The following is an 18,365-nucleotide window of genomic DNA, read 5'->3' on the forward strand; positions in this document are numbered from 1 at the left end:
GCCTCCAACTCTTGGGATGAAATGGACTTTTAAGGAAAGAGCAACTGGTTTTCAAAGATTTCAGGTTTTCACGGCTGGTAACATCATTAGGGTTTGTAGAATCTTTTGGGCTCAAGTGCTGTGTTCTACTGGAGAAAGTTTTTTCTTCCAGAAAAGAAAAACTTCTGGAAGAAAAACTTTCTCCAGTAGAACACGGCATTTGAGCCCAAAAGATTCTACAAACCCTACCAACTGGTTTCTTTGAAAAGCAGCAGAACGTTCTTGTACATAAAACAATTGATGAGACAGTCATCAGAATATCAATTCAATAAAACATATTCCATCAAAGATGTTTTATGATGATTGAAAAACTGAAGGGATTTCCTTCCACAAAGACGTATACTCCTCAGAATATTGCACTGCTAAGCAAATCTTCTGGAGGGCAGTAGCACACTACCAGAAGTGCTTTAATAGACATGATGGCCTCAGATCAGTGAATTGGCTTGGACTTGATCCACCTTGGTCCTCTTTATCTCTTTGAAAATATCCAAACACTCGGGGCTTCCGGGGTTGGAACATGGTGAGCTGACCTGTCTCTCACAGAGGGGCAGTACGAGTTCTTTGTTTTGGACATAAAAGGCATTTTAATGGCTGCTGTCTACCTGTTTCCAGTAAAGGAACTTGTCTAGGACATGCTTGTTATCTCGAGGGGAGAGACTTTGGCTGACAAGAGACCCCAGGAGGGGTTTTTTTCTGGCTTTGAAGAACCCCCGATGAGAGATTGCATCCCATCGTCTACAAAGAATCTCTGGAGTCATTGAATTGACTTAAACTCATCAAGGTTCCAGCCTTCTATAGACTATAATAACTTCTGAAGGAAAACTGGATGGTATGAGCAAGATTAGACGGCGCTAAGGTAAAAGATTCTTATCTATCACTCCGGGAGCAAATTAAGACTGTTTAAAGAAAAGTGCTAAGATCCAGAACTATTTGTCAAAGTAAGAAATTAAGGAGAAGTGGAAGGGGGTAAAGGTGGAATTTTTGAAGCTAAGAGAAAGCAGTAAAGTGCAGAAAAATACTTGCTGATTGGAATTTTTGTGGCTTTGAAAAAATCTTCCAGCGATAACAAAGCTGCAGACTCTCATGACGAAGCAGGAAGTGACGACTCCTTCAAGTGTCGTGAGATTTACAATAACAGAGAACGGGACTTCATTGCCAGAGAGTCAGGAAGCAAGTGGCGAAAGAAGAGGAACCTCCAAACACCCGGGTATATTCCAGAACCAGGAACCATAGAGAATCATTGGAGGCCATTATAGAAAGGCCAAAGTTTTATTAAAAATAAACTGGATTTGGACTATAAAAATGTTTAAAACCAACACAAATCATCCTCAAATGGCGAAACAGTTTGGACTATATATTTGGAATTAAAGACTAAGCGCTAGGGGGAAAAGGAAAACTTTTAAAAACAGAGGCTTGAAAACATCGCGGACACCATTTTGGGGAATTTAAGAACTTTAAAAATTAATATCTGGAGCTAGGAGGCTCCTAGGATGGCGATTTTGGCTTTGCTGGAAAGGGCAGGCTTCAATCTATTGAATGCAACCATTGGATTGTGGATTGGTGAGACCAACTAAGATCCCATTATAAGCAATGGGCAGAGAGTAATGTCTGATCAGAAGCTGGGATCCAGAGTTACACGTTTAAGAGCAGCCTCAGTGGAAGAAGGGAAAATATCTACTAAACAAGTCCAAGAACAATTGGACGCTATGGAAACAAGATTATTAAAGGCAATGAAGGAATTAATAACGGGCAGTGAAAAGAAATTAACTAAAGAAATAACCAAAGAAATCAACTCTAGTGCTGAAGAAGTAAAGAAAGAATTTAAGGAGATTGAGGAACTTAAAAAAGAGTCTCAAGCAACAGCAAAAAAAAAACTTTGCTAAAGTTAAAAGATTGAAGTTAAAATAAAAAACCAAGATGCTAATATCAAGAAATTGCAGGATAAAGCAATATTGCAAGACTGTAAGTTGATGGAGAATATGATTCGTCTAAGGGGAGTGCCAGAGGCTAACCAAGAGGATTCGAAGAAGTATATGGCTACAATTTTGGCTGAATTTCTGGAAGAAGACCCAGTTGAGGTGGAACGTATGTGTGACTATATATATAGGGTCAACTCAGAATTTGCCAGAATGCGCAAGCTACCCAGGGATGTGGTAGTGAAATTTACTACAAAGGATGTGGTGGGAAGGATCTTAACCAAGCAGTTTAGTAGCCCAGTGGTTGTGGAGGAAAGCAGAGTGAGAATCATGAAGGAATTGCCGAGAAAGGTCATCAGTGACAGAAAACAATTCAAGAAACTGACTGACAAGCTAACAGAGAAGGGCATAAGATATAGATGGATTTTACCTGAAGGTCTCAGCTTTGAGTATAATAGACTGAGAAAAACAATAGTGGACACCCAAGGCATGAATGAATTTTTGGTGGACAATAAAGATTTCGAGGGTACAGAATAATTGTAAAAACCATTATGGATTACAAATTAATCTCTTGGAATGTAAATGGACTTAACTCATCTCAAAAAAGAAAGGCAATTTTTCATTGGATTAAAAAGCAGAAATGTAATATAATTTGTCTACAAGAAGTACATATTAAGCAATTGGATTACAATTTTTTATGGAACAAAGCTTTGGGAGAAGAATTTTTCTCACTAGCAAAAGATAAAAAAGGGAGTGGTTTTTTATATTAAAAAAGAACTGGAGCCGAAATTGGTTTTTAGAGACAATGAAGGTAGATATATTGCGGTGGAGGTGTTTATTAATGAGAAAAAGACATTGTTGCTGGGACTATATGCCCCTAATGGGGCGAAAGATGCTTTTTTCAAAGACATTTTGCAGCAACTTGACCAAATGACTTATGAGCATGTAATGTTAATGGGAGGCTTTAATGGAACTATTAAGAACTCTTTGGACAGATCTGGAAATAAAAAGAATAAAGATGGCAAGTTGCCAAAGTCTTTTGTTGAATTAGTAAAGCAAGAAAGTTTGGAAGATATTTGGAGAGATTTCAATCCTAAAGTACGAGATTATACTTTTTTCTCAGCAAGGCATGACACTTTCTCGAGAATTGATATGATATGGTCTACGAAGGACCTGGGACTTATTACTAATAAAAAAGAGATTCTTCCAAAAATAGGTGCAGACCACAATCCATTACTGTGGTTAGCAGAAGGAGTGAAAAAGTGTAGAAGATGGAGACTAAATGAAGATTTGCTGCAAAAAGTTGAAGTAGTGAAATCTCTGGAAAAAGAAACAAAAGCTTTCTTCCAAGTGAATGAAGATCAAGATGTTAAAATTCAGACCGTATGGGACGCATACAAAGCTGTTATGAGAGGAATACTAATTTCACTGAATAATAAAGATAAAAGAGCAAAAGAAAAACAAATGAAGGACTTACAAACAGAAATAGGCAGAAAAGAAAATGACCTGAAGAAAAGACCGGGGAAGAAAAAAATATTGCGAGAGATTACAATTCTACAGAACCAACTGAGACACCTATTGAATAAGGAAGTGGAGTGGAACTTAAAAAGGTTGCAGCAGAAGTCTTGTGAAGGCGCTAACAAACCGGGGAAGCATCTGGCTTGGCAATTAAAGAAGAAAAGAGAGAAGAAATTTATAAACAAAATTATTTCAGATGGTAAAGAAATTTTAGATCAAGCCGGAATTAAAAGGGAATTCTACAAATTTTATGCCAAATTATTTAAAGGCCAACAAGTAAATAAAGAGAAAATTGAGGCCTATTTGCAAAGATTAAAAGTGAAACCTTTAAGTGAAAGCATGGAAAAAATGTTGAATGATTCAATTGAGAAAATGGAAATTGAAGCAGCAATTTGTTCAATGAAAGTAGGTAAAGCTCCAGGTCCTAACAGTTTTTCAGCAAAATTTTATAAAGTTTTGACAGAAGTATTAGTACCCAAACTTCAAAAATTGATGAACTGTATCAGGCAAGAGGGGAGGGTACCAAATACATGGAAAGAAGCTGTAATTTCACTTATACCGAAAGAGGAAAGAGATTCCACAAATATTAAAAATATAGACCAATTTCACTACTGAATAATGATTATAAAATATTTGCTAGAATTCTAGCAGAATGACTCAAACATCATTTGAACATTTCTATTCAACAGGAACAAGCAGGATTTCTCCCCAGAAGGCAAATAAGAGATAATGTTAGAACAGTAATAGACATTGTAGAGTACTATGAAAAACACCCAGAAAAAGAGGTGGCTTTATTTTTTGCGGATGCAGAAAAAGCCTTTGATAATCTTAATTGGGATTTTATGTTTGCAGTGATGGAAAAAATGGAATTAGGAGCCGATTTTATAAGGATGATTAAAGCAATTTATACAGAACAAGCCAAACTTTGTGTGAATAATGATTTGACTGAACAAATGATAATCAGCAAAGGTACAAGGCAAGGCTGCCCTCTATCTCCACTGTTGTTTATAATGACCCTAGAAGTCTTACTGACTCAAATTGATGAAGATAATGAGATAGCGGGTCTGAAGTTGAAAGGTTTTTCCAACAAATATAGAGTATTTGCCGATGACGTGATGTTTATCAATTAAAATCCATTACAAGTAACACCTTTGTTGTTGAAAAAAATTAAAGAGTTTGGTGAGCTAGTAGGCTTCTATATTAATAATGAAAACTCTAAAATCCTTAGTAAAAATTTGTCATTATGTAAACAGAAAGAGTTACAAAATGCTACTGGTTGTGAAGTTGTGTCAAAAGTAAAGTATTTGGGAGTGGAGATTACGATGAAGAACATTGATCTATACAAGAACAATTATGAAAAGCTCTGGCATAAAATTGAAGGGGATATGCTAAAGTGGAATAAATTGAACTTATCCATGTTGGGGAGGATATCTGTAATTAAAATGAATGTTCAACCAATAATTATGTTTTTCTTTCAGACTATTCCAATAGTGAAAGATAAGAAACACTTCCATCTCTGGCAAAGAAAGATTTCAGAATTTATTTGGGCAGGTAAAAAACCAAGAATTAAGATGAAAATTCTGACAGGTGCAAAAGAAAGAGGAGGCTTTCAAGTACCTGATTTATTGTGATACCATGATGTAGTTTGTTTGGTTTGGATTAAGGACTGGATGACTTTGATTAACAAAAAGCTATTGGTATTAGAAGGCCATGGAAATGTTTTTGGTTGGCATGCGTATATGTACTATGGGAAGGAAAAGTTGGATGGGTTTTTTTCACACCATTATATAAGGAGGACTTTGTTGAATAGCTGGAAAAAATATAGTAAATATGGTGATGAGAGGAAACCACTTTGGATAGTGCCAACTGAAGTCAAAGCTGTCTCAAAGTTCACAGGAAGAGAAATGGGTTACCTATGAGCAACTGCTAAAATTTCCTGGAGGCAAAATAGAAATGAAGTCGGTGGAAGAGCTAAAAGATAAATTTGATTGGTTTCAATTTTTACAAATTAAAAGCTTGGTAGAGAAAGATATCAGGAGTACAGGTATAAGACGTGAAAAAACAGAAATGGAGAAAGTGCTGTTGGGTGAAAATGAAAAACTGATTTCAAGGATCTATAAGCTATTACTGAAATGGTCTACAGAAGAGGAGGTGGTAAAACCTCAAATGATTAAGTGGGCAATAAATTTTAACAAAGAAATACAAATGGAAATGTGGGAACACCTATGGAAGAACTCTATGAAAATATCAACGTGCTATAACATAAAAGAGAACTGTTTTAAAATGCTGTATAGATAGTACATGACACCTAAAAAACTAGCAAAAATGAACAATAACGTTTCGGATAGGTGTTGGAAGTGTAAAAAACAGCAAGGTTCTTTTTACCACATGTGGTGGACTTGTGAGAAGGCAAAACAATTTTGGTCTATGATTCAACAAGAGATATCGAAAATCTTGGGTTATAATGTCAAGAGAGCACCGGATGTTTTTCTGGTGGGATTACAAATAGAAAGCTTCCCGAAGCAAGATAGGACATTGTTGTGGTATTTGCTTTCAGCTGCAAGAACATTGTATGCGCAAATGTGGAAGCAAGACAAAATACCTGATAAGTAGGACTGGGTCTTAAAGGTTTTTAACTGGAGTGAAATGGACAAACTTACTAGAATCTTAAAAAAATATAATTTGGAGAACTTTAAAGAAGATTGGAATAAATTTCAAAATTATGTGGAGATGCAATGGAAGGTGAAGAGACATTTAGTGGTTTTTGATAATATTAACTGAACTCTAAAAGAGAAAAAGGATTGTGATTACTGTACTGTTTTAGTGGCGAAATATAAGTAGCTGAGTTTATATAGTAAATTTATGTGAGATAAAATAAGATTAAGATTTGAATAATTTTTAGTGATGGTTTAAGGACTATGAAATATATGTTTAATGTTTAACAAGTAATAATTGAATTTTTAAAAGTGCAAAGAATAGATTATGGTTATCTGGTTAAATCTGTAATATTGAGGATTAAGAAGTAAGTATGAGTAAAAGAATAAGAATAGTAGTTATATTGGAGTTAAGATAAAGTTAAGTGAATAATAACTTTTAGTTAAGATTTTATATATGTGAATTTTTACTTTTAAAAGGTTTTTGTTTTGTATACCCGCGGAGGTCACAATTTGGAGGGTGGGAGGGGTAAGAAATTGTGTAATATATTGATGAACTATATTTAGATTTTGATAGTAGAATACTTTTCAATATATTGCAAAATAAAATTTTTGTTCACAAAAAAAAAAATATCCAAACACTCTAGGGACATTGATGAGCAGAGAATGGTGAGTGGGATGGATGCTATTTATTCCCAGCCATCAGAAATCAAAGGCTGCACCTCTCAAGATGCATTTTTGGCAACATAGGACTGTATATAGTGATTTCACTCAGATGCATATTTTGTCTATGCACTCTAGAAAGAATGAGCACTTCAGACGACACAGATGCAAATAGGTGATTTTTACTGCATTCTTCATTGTATCATTTTATTTTTATTGCAGTTTCTTTAAAAGTGATTTGCAATCCAACTTGTGTCTCAATGAGACTATAAATGAAGAAAGTAAATAAATTAATTTTTATTCCAATGAGTATTTATTATGGGTTGGGTTCTATGCTGTGACAGTAGAAGGTAAAGGTTGATCTTCCTCATGGCCTCCATGTTCTCCTGTCAGCTTGACTGGGAGTTGTAGAAAGGGGATGCCAGGAGGAAGGGGACCTGTAAACTGATTTAAAAGGTCCTTCTGCCAATTTACTTACAAAAACATTGGGTGGTAGCCACAATTTTAGAAGAGGCATTCCCCTACTCGCTCATACATATGGGAATGCCTCTTCTAAGACTGCAGCTGTTGCAAGACACAGCTAAATAATCTAAGGACACCTTTCCCCCCACATATTGCAAAGATAATCATATTTAATGGAGCAATTAAATTGATTCAAATAATACCATTAATCTCTAATGTGTGCTGGCCCGCACTCACCTGAAAGTTCTGCTTGGACATGACTGAAATGTCATATCTCCTTAGGTCTGTGGTATAGCACTGCAATTCTCTTTCCTTTGTGAATGGAATTGGAGGACAGAGGTTTATGACGCTTTGAATAAAATTTGGAAGGACCACTGAGGGTCAGAAAATTACATTCTGAGTGAACTAGATATGGCCAGGATATGATATAAGTGAACTGGATATGCCCATGCAACAACTACCTATACATTTCTTTGTTTAACACCCAAGTCAATATTTTGAAAGAGGAAAAAAAATCTCTCTTCTATTGTCCACACCATTAATAATTTTATTATTATTTCCCCTCCCTCCCTTCCATGGCTCCACCCCTGTCCCCCTGTTCCATACCTCTATAGCAGACTACACCAACAGGAGGAGGCGAAAATATCAAAATTCGTTTGCGCAGGAGAGCAAACTTCCAGAGAGTGAGGATCTGTTCGCCAAAGAACTTGATGAACTGAGACATACAGCCTGCAGGATGTGTGATCTGCATCCAGAAGGGCAAAAAAACAGAAAAGGGAAGCGGGGATTAGTGAGAAGACAGCAACAAGATGGATCTGACTGAGGGCAGGGGGCATGGGAATACAACTCTGGTGCCAAACACAGCACCTCCAAGAAGGGAGGGGACAGTGCACTAGAGATGATTGAGGCCAGTAGGTTCTACCTGGTGAGGGAAATAGCTAATGGACAAAAAGAAACTTGTGTGGCTCTTTGACACGCCTTGAAAAATTCAATGCAGGTGAGAAGTAAACAAGAGAGCTGGAATTTTATTTTGCAGTGTGTATACATTATTGGTATCTTTCAGTTTTATTACTTTATGGTAGGGAGTTTTACTTGCTGGAATTCAAAAGAGACAACCTCCCTCCCTATAAGCTGGGACTTCTTTGTAATGAACGAAGTTTCTCTAATAAAGAATCTAAAATTTGCATGTACTATGCACTCCAGAAGAGGAACATATTACCTATTTTATCAATTGTGCGCACCTTATTATTTACCTACTTAGGTTTACTTTACAATTAAATACATTTGCTTGGCGATAACCAATCTTTGTTGGATATTTGTGTGTATAGGTCAGGCTGCTTATAAAATGTTCCTTGATGAGAGTTCCTGAGACAAAAAAAAGACATAATATGCTTTCAATCCCTACAATGCCAGGCATACAGGATGCCTTTGCCTCTTTCTGATCCATACTGCTGAAAGGAACTGGTGAAGGACCAGTGTGGGTTGTGCAGCCCCACACCCCTGGCTTCCTTTAGTGAACTGTCTAAAAGCACCTGATATAATTTCATCTCTGAAGTTAGCTAAGCGTGGTTAGTCCCTGGATCACTCTGAATTTCCTGGGCCAATGTAATACCATAACAAATTAAACATGCTGGAACGGGCACCTATTTTTCTGTGAGACACCTGCCTTGCTTCTGGCTGTACATAACTGCATTTTACAAGGAGTCACTACCATCAGGATACAAGAGATTTCAGGCCCAAAACTAAGCCCACTCCACACATGTTGACCGACATGCAACGCCAAGGCACTGTGCAGTCCAGCAAAGTCTAGTAATCCCCCTGTGTTCTATATCTAATTCTTACCTTCATCTCTGGGTACATGTATCTGTGAATGGAAGGCAGCCAGTGGACAGGTTGCTGAGAACAAGGGGTGTCCTTGCCAGCAGGGAGAACCCCTTTCTTGTCATCATAAAATGCTTCTAGGTGAGAATAGTGTCCTGGCATCTCTAGCTGGTGTCTAGAAGACAGGCAGAGAAAGACAAGGCACATTAACAACATATCCATGAAGGGGTCTTCTCTTCAGCAAGCAGGCTGCAACAACAGCAAATAATAATTCTTCTCAGGAGTTGGGAGACCTTCCTCTTCGCCCTGCCTCCATCCTCTCTATTAGTCACGTGATTCCTGTCCTACAGCAAGATACAGAGCACAAAGACACAGGTACTCTTGCAATATTTTCTAAGGTATCTTTGACACAGATTTTTCTTGGTAGATGCACAATAAGAGGTCCATAATGCAGGATAATTTCACCCTAGGATGCTACCAAGAATATGACAAACACAGCACCTGTTTTTCTGCTTACTGTTCCTCAGCCAGAGGGGGCTCTATGCAGAGAAATCTGGTTAAGCACGTCTTTTCTTTCAGATGGGGAATCAAGGGTAAGAAGTGGGATCTAGGAACTGAGACCCTTTTTGCTAACTTATGTCCATTACTGAAAGCCACATGCATTTCCAAATGGATGCTGCAGAAGTGTTCCCTGGGAAGTAGACAGCTTGTTACCATAGACACTGTCATGTCAACAGCAGAAATTAAGCCATGTCAATGACATCATTCTGGTCACCCATATTAACTGTAGGGAGACATGAGGGTTGGTGTGGTGTAGTGGTTGGAAAAGAGGATTAGGACCTGGGACAACCAAGTAGGAATCCCTTACTCAATCATGGAAGCCAACCAAGTAATCGTGACCCTATCACAATCTTTCAGCCTAAGCTACCCTCACAAGGTGATGGTTGTGTGGATTATGAGGAAGAGTGAGGAACAATGTGAAAAGCCACTTTGAGTACCTGGTCAGGGAGAAAAGTTGAATATAAATAATACAATAAAATAAGCATGGGCTGAGGTTTCACACAAAAGTGGATTGTAGGAGGGTTCACATGTCCTGAATAGCTGGATCCAATCCCTGACAGAAATACCACTGGGATGTTTCACTGTATGCAATAGGGAATCATCCATTCTTGGGAGACGAGCTCCCAAGTTACCTCATAGTTAATTAAGGTCAACACTCATTTTACTTCCAGAAAAACCAATAGAGCTCCCTCCAAACAGACTGGAAATTGTATTGCAACCATTTACAGTAGAGAAATAAATACCCTTCTTCCCAAGTCTTCCCCTTTTCCAGTAACATACCTGACTTGGTTCTCTAGAAAGTGCATATATCTATATAACAGGGTGTACGAAGGAGAAAGAATCCCCACAGACTTCATGCGGGCACCTCTTTCTAGCTCGCTTTCGACAGGCATGTTGGCAAAACAGGCCAAGCCAAAGCAAAGGCCCTTCCGGAAGTAACTGGAAAGGAAGATCATATGAAATGCAAGTAAGTTAAGAGGTAAAATTAAAAAGTACAGATACAGCAGGACAGGAGGAAAAAGGCCCATGTAAAGACAGTGGGTGTTCTAGCAACAGCTAAGACATTGGTCTGCAAATGGTGGGATGTGACCTGATCCAACATGGGTTATGCCAGCAGTTCTGCCACCATTTTTCTTTAATGTGCATTCCCTTTACTATTTATTAGGAACTGAAGCCACTATTTCTGGGGGAGGGGGATGGAACCACTGCTATGGTTGGCAACAACTTTCCCACTTAGCTAAGATGAGGTGATTCATTCATGGAATGCCAAAAGTTGCCTCTCAATCCCTTCCTCACAGTTAAAAAGGATTAAGTGATATGTCTGTACTGGTAGAAACTAATTTTTTTTAAAAAAAATGTCTTATGAAGAGAAATTCTAAGAATTTCTGTCCACATATATATGCAATCAGTTAGGCAAGAATAAAAATAGCAGCAGTGAAGAACAGCACCAACTAGGCTCAGTCATGAGTAAATAAAATGTTCTTAATTTGGCTCCTCAAAACCAATCAGGATTATGCCACACAAATACGGCTGAGAAGGTTATTTCATAAATAGGGCTCCTCAGAAGATAGGCCCTCTCCTGAACTGCCAAACTTTTTTTTTATAAAGAGAGAAACATTCCTCTACACGAGGGGCAGCCAAACCACGGCTCGCAAGCCACATATTGTGTGGCTCTTGAAGCCCCCACCACCATGTTGGCTGGCTTAAAGAAGGCATTTAAAGTTGCTTTTTTTCCACCTCTCCCTCCCTCCTCCACCTATTTGCCTGCCTGCCTTCCTTCCATTAAACGTCTGACATTTATTCTATGTAGCTTTTATGTTAAACAAGTTTGGCCACCTCTGCTCTACACAGAAGATCCCATCATTCCATCTCACTTCAAATACAACCAAGAAATGTAATATATGTAACAAGTGAGGAGATAAGACCTGCTCCTCACTATAAGCACTGGAGTCACCAAGAACAAAGAACATCTTTAGCTCCATCACAGCTGTCCTCCTTTACCTTCTCTTATCTACCAAGCTTCCTTGACCTCATCAGATCTCAAAACCTAAGGAGGGTCAAGGCTGGTTTTTACTCCAATGGGAGACCACCAAGGAAGTCCAGGGATGCTATGCAGAGGCAGACACTGGCAAACCACCCCTGGATATCTCTTGCCTTGAAAATCCTATAGGGCTGCCATAAGTTTGCTGCAACTTGAGAGCACTTTCTACCGCTATTTACCCACCATTACTGCCATTGGGAAGCCTGGCTGCTACTACCAGGGTCATGCAGAAGGCATAAGTTCCCTCTGGACACAGAGCACTCCCAAACTGTCTTGCGATATACAGGCCCTTCTTACCCACACACATAATAACTCAGGACATTTTGCTAATCTACTATAATGATAGCCCCTTATACTTAATCAATGATGGGTAGCTTACACTTTCTGGACAATGAAATGTGCAATGAAGCTGAGCTATAGTATGTCAATGAACTGCTCACTCACATGAAATCTGACTGAATTTTATGTGACCCGCTGGCCATAGACTTGAACTCGACGCCTTCCAAGTCAATGTCTTGTGGCAAACACCATTCAACCATGTTACCTGGAAGTACAGAGGGGGAGAAAGAGAGAGAGAGAAACATACAGTGTGAATGCAGACACTGGAAGAAACATCAAAACCACCAGCAAAACAGGATACATGTTTTACAAATGTAAATGTGTTGGTTTAATGCAACATAGCAACATGAAATAATGCACAGTAGGGCAGCAATTGCACTGTGCCCTTCTGGAAAACCAGCTCAGCTCACCTGAGATACGACCATCTGTTTTAAAGTCTCTCTCTCCTTAGCTAGAATGGCTAGAACAAGCATATGGATATGTGGAGCTGGCCTTGGTCAATCAAACTGAGAGCTGACAGACAGCAGCAAGTTCTCAGGCAGAGAATTCTCTTTCAACACCTGCTAACTGGGAACCAGAAATGGATCCTGAGACCTTGTGAAAACAGCATGTGTGTTCTACAACCCCCTCAACCAAATACAGCTTTCTAAAGATGCCTGCCAAAGTTACTGCCTTACATTTCCCCCCTAACCAAACAGGCCACATATACATGTAGGCACACCTTAAAGACTAACCTGAATGCTTTTTCTAGACTCAATCTGGAATCACTGGAATTATATCTGGAATTATCAGCATACGTTGGATAATAATAATGTATTATCATCAAACATAAAGAACATTCTTATAAGCATAAGAATGATTGCCAAAATCAACACACATTTAAACAATATATTCTTAACAAGACGTTGTATATGTCTACAGCATGCACAGGACTTATTATTTAACAGTGGAAGATTGTCTTACATTTAAAAAAAATATGCTGTACATTTTGAATGAGTAAAATCTTGCCTTAAAAACATGTCATTCATTCAAAGAGAGAAAATATTTCATAGTAGGGACCCCCCGGCAGTATTCACAAATTTCCTCAAAAAGTCCCCCCCTCAAAAAAAAAAAGATAAAAGTTTTCCAAATTCCTCTGATTGTTTTTACTAGACTTTGAAATGTCTATATGTTTGAAGATTACAGGGGTGTCAAACTCATTTGTTATGAGGGCCGGATCTGACATAAATGAGACCTTGTAGAGCTGGGCCTTGTTGGGACGGGCCATATGTGTACCTACTTAAGATTAGTAAGCAGAGATATAACTTTATAAAGGACACAAACACAATTAGCGATTAAAAAACAACATGCTTAAAACATTAGCACTCATTGGTCTTAAAGGTGCTTTCTTCATATTTCTCTCATGGGATTCCAGGGAACTGGGAAAAGGAAGGTCTGGCTCTTTCCTTCCTTCTACAGGGGACCAGGAGGGGTGGAGCCTCAGGCAATAGAAGGAAGAAAGGCTTGTCTCAGTAGCTCTGCTGTGGGATTGAGAGTGCCTGGCAAAGCAAACTCTGTCTCCCCCCACTTCCACCCCATGGAGAAGCCTCAGCAAATAGAGAAAAAAGAGGTTTTGCTCTGTAGCTTCTGTGCGATTGAGCAAGCCTGGCAAAGAAAGCTGTTATGAAGAAGGAAGGAGAGGGCGAAGGAAGCAGATGACAGCCAGCTGCTCAGGGGGCTGATAGGAGCCCTTGGGGGGCCTGATTCAGCCCCCGGGTCGCATGTTTGACACCCCTGACAGTACATTATTTTGCCTGACCTGAATTTACTGCCCTGAAGCTCTCCAGTCAAAGACTGCTGGCTGGCCATAGGGATGCAGTAAAAGGGAACTGTGCAGCAGGGCACTTTCTCAAAATGTAAAAGGACTGCAATTTTAACTGCCCGAGAAGTAGATTGTAGCCCCCCCCCCTCCACCTTCATACTACATTTATTGGATGTTTTAGACTATTTCACTACCAAACCCATTGTTGGACATATTATACAGTTTTCACTTCAGTTGCCCTTTGTGTGAGCCAGTTTTAATACAGTGTTTATTGTATGAATTTCATCAGTCTCTACTGCATTTTCACAATCCTGTCACTCTCCCTGAGTCTCAATCAGAAAGGTAGATGATAAATAAATTCTCTCTCAGACTAAAATCAGGCTTTCACTAAAGCCCAGGAAATTCAAAATGCCAACCCTTCTGACAACAAATCAATTCAGAAACCCGGCAAAAGTACATTTAAAACTGCTGTTCTGATTTGTCACACTAGAGAAAAGGAAGTAAGGCTGAAGAGCATTTTTAAGAGTGCAAACGTGAATTTGGTCTTTCAGCAATGGGAAACCAAAGCAGCTTACAACAGCGTTCTCCGATCTTATGTGTTATCCTTACAACAACAACAACCCCTGTGAGGCAGGTTAGGCAGAATGGGTATTCAAACCTGCATCTCCTGTATGTTTGGCACTGTAACCACTGCATCAGCTTTAATACAAAATGGTTGACATCCCAAGGGTGGGAGGGAGAATTCTTGCATGAATTCACCAAATGACTGATGCAAGAGAATAGGCTTCAGCTGATACACATTCCCCAGATGAAATCAATACATGTAGCAGGTATACCCTGGGCAAACATATGTACTGGGGCAACCACTGAAAAGGCTCTGCTCCCAGCAACTGTCAGTCTTGTGTGGGGTGGGGCCTCATTTATCCCTGTCTGAAAATAGTAACTCATGGTGAATGACAACTGCCTTTTGGTGACAGGAATGTTTCTGGAAAGTGGTTTTTAGTTATATGCAGGCAAACAGGTTGGGAACTTGTTTCTAGGCAAGTAAGCAGTTTTTGACAACCTGTTTATGAGACTGACACTGAGCTGTGGTTGCCTGTTATAAACCCATCCCAACCGAAAGTCAATAGTTTCTGCTGAAGGAGAAACACATAAAGCTGCCTTATACCGAGTCAGACTGTTGGTCTATCAAGATTAGCATTGTCTACACTGACTAGCAGCAGCTCTCCAGGGACTCAAGAAGAGGCATTTCACATCACCAACTAGTTGATCCTTTAAACTGGAATTATCAGGGGCTGAAAATAGGACCTTGGAGAATACTGGAAGCGGCAGCACAAATTTGAACATCACCTTTCTTAAGCATCTTGTTTGACTGTACACTGCAGTACAACTGAATTGAAGAACTGCAGATTTATACCCTGCCCTTCTCTCTGAATCAGAGACTCAGAGCGGCTTACAATTTCCTTTATCTTCTTCTCCCCACAATCAAACGACATTCAGAAGGGTGATGTTCAAATTTGTGTTGTCACTTCCAGTATTCTCCAAGTTGCCACCAATCTATGAAGAAAGGAAATGGGGGGATCTCAAATCAAAAATCCTGAAACGTTTTCATGTGGGGGATATTCTGCTGTCAGTCATGATAACGCTGTTGATGCTTGTTGACTTAACTTCTCAGACAAGGCACAGGGAAGTGGGAGAACAACCCTAATTATATACCTCCCAAATTAACAAACTTCTGTCCCCCCACCCCTCCACCCCCCAAAAATTCTGCCTCCTAAAGTCAGTGCCCTGGAAAAGGACAGCCAGATCATATAGACATCTGTAGCTTCACTGTCAAATTGCTGCCAATTCAGCTATGTTTTATTTAGAAAACACCTGCAGCATGAATGTAAATCAATAAATTTATATTTAACTGCCAGGACCAAGAAGTATCTTTCATGTTTCTTCAGGTCATCTAATAAGCCCTAAAGGTCTCCATGCCAAGTTCAGAGATTTTACAACTTTACAACTTTTCCCTTGCTATGATTTTGTACCAGAGAGCCTCAATTTGACTGAACCACCTCTCTGCATTCCTTCCTCAAGAACTGTCTGCCACTTCAGTTTATACCCTTCTTTCATGCTGGCATCTCAGGACTTCATTAGATATTTCTTAAGTGGACTACCTCAAATCAACAGTTTTCACTTAGAGTCAAAGCCCTCAACCTCATTGAGCACGTGGCTCTTCTGGAATTTTGAAAAAAAGGAGCAGGTGCTATTAAAAATGGCTGCCATGAGGTGGAGCTCTTCTGAAGAACCTTCTGCTCCACTGAGACAGAGGAAAGCCAGGACTGGCTCTCTGCTTTGAGGAAGAGATGCTTAGAGTAAGGAGAAGGCAGATGTTGGGAAACTCACTGGTGAGTGAGCACTACCATGACCACTGCTGCATGGAGGAAGTATGAGAACATACTTTAAATGTTATATTATATATATGTATAAAATTTTTGGCCACTATGTGACACAGCGTGTTGGACTGGATGGGCCATTGGCCTGATCCAACATGGCTTCTCTTATGTTCTTAACAACTGGAGATCATTAGCCTTCTTTTACAGTAAAACACACTCAGAAGAACATCAGATAATTGGGTTGATCTGACATATCTGCAGAATGTATCGAATACATTCAGACTTTACAATAAAGTGAGGTTTCTCTCAGTCCACAGTTGCCTGTAATGCCTGAATGCAGAAGGCCCACAAAATTAGTTTTTAAGGTTCATAGCTGGTTCATTAACCAGTCCCACTGATTGTCTTTTGCTGTGATTTCTAAATTCACACACAGTTCATTCAGCAGCACTACCCCATTGTGTCTGCATAGTCACAAAAAACAGCATAGGAAAGAGGAGGACAAACTGGAGTTTATGCACAAACCAGGGTTTGTTACTTCCATCTGGTACAACCTTCTAAATCCACCGAAATCAGTGAAACACAGTCATCCCAGTTTATTATCAGAATATCAACATGAGTTAATGTTAAACTGTGCAATACTACCTGCTCAATTACAATACCACAGCTGAAGGAGATGGGACTTAAACAAAGATGTCCCCATTCCACACAGCACTGCACCACCCAACTCTCCAGAAGATAATCTAAAAATGAAGTGAGCAGTTACTCACGAAAGCTCATATCCTGCCACAAATTTTGTTAGTCTTTTAAGGTGCTACTGGACTCTTGCTCTTTTCTTCTGCTGCAGACACACTAACGTGGCTACCCAACTTGATCTATCTCCAGAGTTTTCAAAGGGTTGCTGAGGCCACTTTGACATTAGGGTTCACACAAACACAACACCAGGTGTTTCTCCCAAGGAGCTCCCAGTAATCCCCCCCCTCTAAGAATCAGGTATACAACTGCAAGACCCTGATTTCCAACAGGATAGTGAGGGAAGGGGGCTGAGACACCCCCCCCCCCCAGCTGCTCTTCTAAACTGAAACAGAGCCAGCAGGCACTATTTGCTCATGGAGAGCAAACGTACAGGTGATAATACAGATACATACAGCGAAGTGGCAAGGAGCATTCCCCACAGACCATTTCACATCAGGAAAACAGCACAGGGGTCATAGTTAACCACTTTGCACCAACCTCAGACTGTATTTAATACTCAAGGAATGATTTAAGTAAGTCAAAGAAGAAACTGCTGGCAAGACCAGTGCCTCTTTCTCAAATCTTTTCCCCCATGATGGATCAACAGATCAATACAAAAAAACAGTATGACTGATGTCTTCAAAGAAATCACTCTCATATTTATCTTTCTCCAAGGAGCTCAGGGCAGCTGTCACCTTTGCCATTTTTACCCTCACAACAAGACTGTGAGGTAAATTATGCTGACACTGATTGGCTGGGCCCAAGGACACCCAAGTGAGCTTCATGTAGAGTGAGGATCTGAAGCTGGGCTCCTTGTGTAACCACTACACTACACTGCCTTTCACAAGGGATACTGGATCATAGTGATGTTGGAATAACTAAGGGGTTGTGGCTGTAGTAGCATAGTGTGCTTTGCTGTTGAAGAACTATCGCAGAATCAATGTTGTGATAATCTGCAAATTTAATCCATGCATCTGCTACTTCTCCCTGGTAATATCTCAGTCTAAATCATCCCTCAACTTAATTGTACATGTTGGGGGTATAAGGGACTTCCCCACTTCTTGCATCCAGGAAACTACCACAGGGGAGGCAGGCTAAAAGCATTTTATGGGCTCTTGCGGCTTTGCCAACTTTCTTTTCTATTTGTTGTAGGTACAGGGCCAAGATCAGTGCAAGCACTGCCAACCTGTCTGTCATATTGGCTTCTTCTGATGTTTACAATGGGGTGGAGAAGACCACTTTGTTTGATTTGAGGAGGCTGGCTTTGTCAGAAGTCTGAGAACCTTAACCATCTGTGCCATCAACAGTATTATTTCCTAAAGCTTTCAATAGTGCCAAGCAAAGTACAAAGAATGAAAATGACAAGCTCTCCCCATACACCATTATGGTGATGGGGTGAGAGAGCTGGACTTTTAGAAAGAGAACTGGGTTCAAATC

At 39.6% G+C, this 18,365-nt stretch overlaps 1 protein-coding gene across 1 annotated transcript in view; it reads right to left on the minus strand.

Annotated features, from left to right (window-relative positions):
• DENND11 (DENN domain containing 11) overlaps positions 1-18,365 on the minus strand; it is a 39,512-nt gene that overhangs the window by 6,962 nt on the left and 14,185 nt on the right. The window contains exons 2-5 of the mRNA XM_060245682.1: positions 12,120-12,219; positions 10,415-10,573; positions 9,095-9,248; positions 7,859-7,997 (exon numbers count right to left, since the gene is read on the minus strand). Of these exons, the coding sequence (XP_060101665.1) occupies positions 7,859-7,997; positions 9,095-9,248; positions 10,415-10,573; positions 12,120-12,219 (552 nt within the window). The remainder of the gene's footprint in view (positions 1-7,858; positions 7,998-9,094; positions 9,249-10,414; positions 10,574-12,119; positions 12,220-18,365) is intronic.

The sequence above is a fragment of the Heteronotia binoei genome, chromosome 8 (genome assembly GCF_032191835.1).
Source record: "Heteronotia binoei isolate CCM8104 ecotype False Entrance Well chromosome 8, APGP_CSIRO_Hbin_v1, whole genome shotgun sequence".
In the NCBI taxonomy this organism is placed as follows: Eukaryota; Metazoa; Chordata; class Lepidosauria; order Squamata; family Gekkonidae; genus Heteronotia; species Heteronotia binoei.